The sequence below is a fragment of the Sinocyclocheilus grahami genome, unplaced genomic scaffold (assembly GCF_001515645.1).
Source record: "Sinocyclocheilus grahami isolate Dianchi unplaced genomic scaffold, SAMN03320097.WGS_v1.1 scaffold2306.1, whole genome shotgun sequence".
NCBI lineage: Eukaryota > Metazoa > Chordata > Actinopteri > Cypriniformes > Cyprinidae > Sinocyclocheilus > Sinocyclocheilus grahami.
In genome coordinates, this window is record NW_015507485.1 from 52197 (window position 1) to 56917 (window position 4721).

General features: G+C 40.8%; 1 protein-coding gene across 2 annotated transcripts in view; it reads left to right on the forward strand.

The window, feature by feature from the left end:
* The first annotated feature begins 3515 nt into the window (after positions 1–3515).
* LOC107574679 (transcription cofactor vestigial-like protein 4) overlaps positions 3516–4721 on the forward strand; it is an 8439-nt gene continuing 7233 nt past the window's right edge. The window contains exons 1-3 of one of the 2 annotated variants that reach the window (XM_016261117.1): positions 3516–3739; positions 3859–4057; positions 4231–4339. In XM_016261117.1, the coding sequence (XP_016116603.1) occupies positions 3636–3739; positions 3859–4057; positions 4231–4339 (412 nt within the window). In that variant the 5' untranslated portion in view covers positions 3516–3635. The remainder of the gene's footprint in view (positions 3740–3858; positions 4058–4230; positions 4340–4721) is intronic. The other variant, XM_016261116.1, reaches the window with a different exon arrangement.

A 4721-nucleotide genomic window follows, 5' to 3' on the forward strand; every position in this document is an offset into this window, starting at 1 on the left:
GGACCTACCCTAGAAAAAGGACAGAAACACACAGGTCCCGGGAAACACTGCAAAGAAAGCTAGCAGAAGGGTTATACACACAACCACCAGCGCATTAAATACACACACACACACACACACACATACAATACATATATATATATATATAAATGGATCATACTCACCCACCATGGTTCCCGCGTCAGAGCCCTGTCCGGAGAAGCCTCTAGACCGGACCATCAGTAAGGTGGTCACTATGAAGCCATAGAACCAATCAAAACATCACAGGTCCAGTAGGAGACTGTTATGCAGGAAGTTCCCACCTAACCTCGGTCAGGTGGAGAGATGGTGGTTACAGGGGAATTAGGAAGGGGAAGATAAGGGCAGATGTTAAACCCCCCAAGGGAAATGAGTAGATACTCAAGTATCACTCTGATCCGGACGAAAGTGCTGACGCCTTGTCAGGATCACATCCCTTAGGTCTTGCCTACCTCCCTTTGACCCCGCGATTCTTCGCGAGGTCGCATCGATGTTGGCATAACTGGTATGCTGGAACCGATGGATGCATGAGGAAAACGGCCTCTTCCATTCCTTCTCGATCTCAGTATGGAGATCAGGAAGGAAAGGAAGGCTCACCAGAGCACTGGCCCCTGGATCAGAAGATGTTAAAGAAATAACATCATCCTCCAGCGGCTCATTCTTGTCCACAGCCGACGAGCGCGAGAGGGAAAGCCCCTCTTTAAACTCATCGGCCAGGTCCACCTGCAATCCCCACAAGCTCATTCTCCTCCGTGCCTCAGCAGCGGCGGGTCCTGAACCGCGGCAAGCAGATGGCTGCCCCTCTTTACTTGAAAAAAAGAGACAAACGCAGTGCACACTTGTCCCCTCGAGGACATCGCGTGCGTGCTCTTCGCCCAAACAAACAACGCATAGATCGTGAGTGTCATCGGGTGTCAAATAGCGATGACACGGATGCACACATCCTCTAAACACTTTGCTAGTGCTCGCCGTAATGAATGAATAGTGATCGCTCTTACCATGTAAATGCACGCTTCAAACAAAACAGTCAGTGAAGCCGAAGAAGAGGATGATGTGTGCTCCCGGCGCCTATTTATACTATAGTCGCACCGGTAGTGATGTCATGGCTGTCGCCGGCCAACGAGTTGCCCCATAGCGACCCCTAGAGGACGCAGTTCGAAGCTCCCATGAGAGGGAACCTATATGTTTTTCATTGATTTACACAGATTTTAAAAAACTTTTTTTTTTACAAACTCGATTCCAAAAAAGTTGGGACACTGTACAAATTGTGAATAAAAACAGATGCAATGATGCTCCCATGAGAGGGAACCTATATGTTTTTCATTGATTTACACAGATTTAAAAAAAAATTTTTTTTACAAACTCGATTCCAAAAAAGTTGGGACACTGTACAAATTGTGAATAAAAACAGAATGCAATGATGTGGAAGTTTCAAATTTCAATATTTTATTCAGAATACAACATAGATGAGATTGCTTCCATAAAATTGCTTCATATAAAGTGTGCATATGATCTGAAATGTCTGCTACAAGAACTGACCATTCATGTCTTCTACTTTACAGAAAGTAGGTCTTTATGGCCTACTAAAGTGTAATAATGTCCCATATCTCGAAAACACTGCAGTAAAATGGTTATATATGAGGTGTGCATATAGTATGGAACGTCCCGTATAACAACTGATCAATGTTTTTTTCTACTTACTAGAAATGGGGTCTTTATAGGTGTCACGAATCCGGTCCATGAACTTCCGTCTGTTTGCCATCAGAGGTCACCCTTCTCCCATTACATTGACTCTCACACCACACAGACTGTTACACATCACCCTGGACTGCATTTCCCATCAACCATTGCACTGATTACACACAGCTGAATGCACTGATCACACACACACAGCTGAATCCAATCAGACATGCTACATAAGCCATGGACTTCCACTCTCTCACTGCTGAGTATTGTCTAGCGTTTTTCACTCTCCAAGTGTTAGCTACTTTACCAAGCCATTCCATGTTTATGTCCTGTTTGGTCTCTAGTATTGTTCTGCGTTTTCCACTCTCCTGGTGTTTATTGTCTTAGTTTTGTCTTTTTCATAGTTCCTAGTTTAGTCTAGTCTTGCCTTGCCTGTTTTCCCCAGTGTATATCGCTGCCTTTGTTTTTGGATTGCCCTGTCGTTTTGCCGTTTGGACTCTGTTTGCCCATGCCTGGACCTTTTCCTGTGTTCCTGGATTTATCCCTCTAGTCTCGCTCTTTTGGTTCTGTTCGCCGATCGTTGACCTTCGTTAACCCTAGGATTATTCTTGTGTCTTGCCCGCCATATACCTGTTTGCCATTGTTCGACCCTGCCTGTGTTTCTGACCTCTCTGCTTTAAATAAAGCTTGCACATGGATCCGCATGTCTCACGTCAGCCCCGTTACAATAGGCCTCTGAAGTGTAATATTGTGCCATATCTCGAAAAACGCTACAGTAAAATGGTTTTAAATGAGGTGTGCATATAGTATGGGACGTCCCTTATAAGAACTGACCATTGTTTTGTTTTTTTATACTTAATAGAAATGGGGTCTTTATAGCCCTCTGAAATAGAATAATGTCCCATTTCTCAAAAAAAAAAGGCCTCTAACACTAGCTTGCTCTATTCATATTCTATATGTTGTTTTTTTTTTTTAAACATTGCTATGTGTACTGGGTTAAACTAACTGAGACTTGTCCTAGGGGTAAAATGTATTTTGTACATTTCTGTAAAATTTTCATCCTTAGCTGAACTTGGCATGCCATAAAGTCAAATTATCTGATATTTTAAGGTTAACATTTTGAAGCATTTTTTCTTCAATATTATATCAAGACTTTATGCCCCCTCAAAATTAAAAAATGTTCTTGATTAAAAAAAATACACATTTCCATTAAAAAAAGAGGTGTATTTCTGAGTCATTGTATGAATTAGATTTGTACATTTACATTTTTAATCATTTAGCAGATGCTTTTATTTAAGTGACTTACAAATGAGGACAATAGAAGCAATCAAACCAACAAAAGAGCAATGATATATAAGTGTTATAACAAGTCCCGGTTAGTATAATGCAGAGCAAGGTTTTTTGTATAATAAATAAGAAGAATAAAATGTAGATAGAATAGAAAGAGCTAGTGTTAGAGTGTGAAGTTATTATATATATATATATATACAGTGGGGCAAAAAAGTATTTAGTCAGCCACCAATTGTGCAGCAAATCTTTGGGATGGCACTACAATGCACCGTTTACTTCACAGAATGAAAGCCTCTAGAGGGCACATAAGTCTGAAGTAATGAATATAGGTAAAGGGGTGCATTTTTTCTATATAGATATAGGAAGAAAATTAACATCATGTCATTGACAGTAAATTGGTTATAAATATTTTAATAGTACGGTATGTTGAAGTATGAGATTTGTAATAAAACATTTGCATATTACTACTAATTAAAGCTTTCACTGATATTCTAGTCTGATGTGTATCCAAGCATGATAATGAACTTTTTTGTCTTTGTTAAGCATTATTAGCCATGACTGTGCCTTAACCTGAATCTGATTTCTTGACAGATGATTCTGGAGCATCTAGTGTTCCTGTGCTTAACTCAGGGTGTACTCCCATGAGCCCAACCAAGAGAAAACACCATGAAAACTCTCTGAATCATCAAAAAGACTCTGATGAAGAACAGATGAACAAAATGAGATGCTTATTAGGATCACATCTGTATGTCTGCTACAGTTCTGTTATTTGCAGTGCAGCAAAGCTTCCCATGTTTTGAATTGTTCGATCAGTTTTTTGCACCACATGTATTTTTGCATGTTTTTTTTCTTGTTATTTTTTAGGAGAAATTCGAATGGAGACACTAGAAATCAGGAGTTATGGAATTATAGTCACACATCTCTGTGTGGTCTTCATAACCATCATGTATTTGCACCTTTCCCCATTTTTGCGGTGGATCAACCCCTTGAGATGACCAAACACAGCTTGGATCCTACTAGGAGCATGCTTCTAATTCCTGGATCCAGCACAAGTCACCAGCAGGTCAGACTTGTACGATCTGAGGCATTCATGTGCATTTAAAAAAAAAACTTTACTGTTTCTACATCAGTGGTTTCACTCATACAGAATGTGTTGCTAAATGTGTTCCAATGCATTGGCATAGAGAATTGTCATATTTACAAACAGAAAAAAATAAGTAATTCCTTTTATATCAGAATCGTCCATCGGTAATCACCTGTGCTCCTGCCAGCAACCACCCTTGCAGTCTGTCCAGTTGCCACATGTCCCCTAATAGCTGCGCATCTGGATCCACCAAGACCAAAGGTACTGTCTACTAATCTAGCACCTTTAAGTATCAGAAGTGTGTAGTTGGTTGTGTTTAGACTAAAGGGACTAGCACATCATTATCTGCTGCTCTTAAAGGCAGAGTAAGTGATTTTTCAAAAACACTTTAAAAACTGATTCGGGCCGAATCGCAAAACAAACTTGTAGCCAATCAGCAATAAGGGGCGTGTCTACTCGTGATGTGGAGGAGAGCGCGTTCAGTGCATGGGACGGACATTAGCCAAGCCGAGCGACAGAAAGATAGAGATGGCAGATAAAAAACAGCGATAAGGCAAGAAGTAGGACCCGTGTAAATATCGGATCAGTTTTCCAGCGCTGGAGAGAACTCAAGGGGCGGAGGCCTGCGATCGGATGCCGAGGT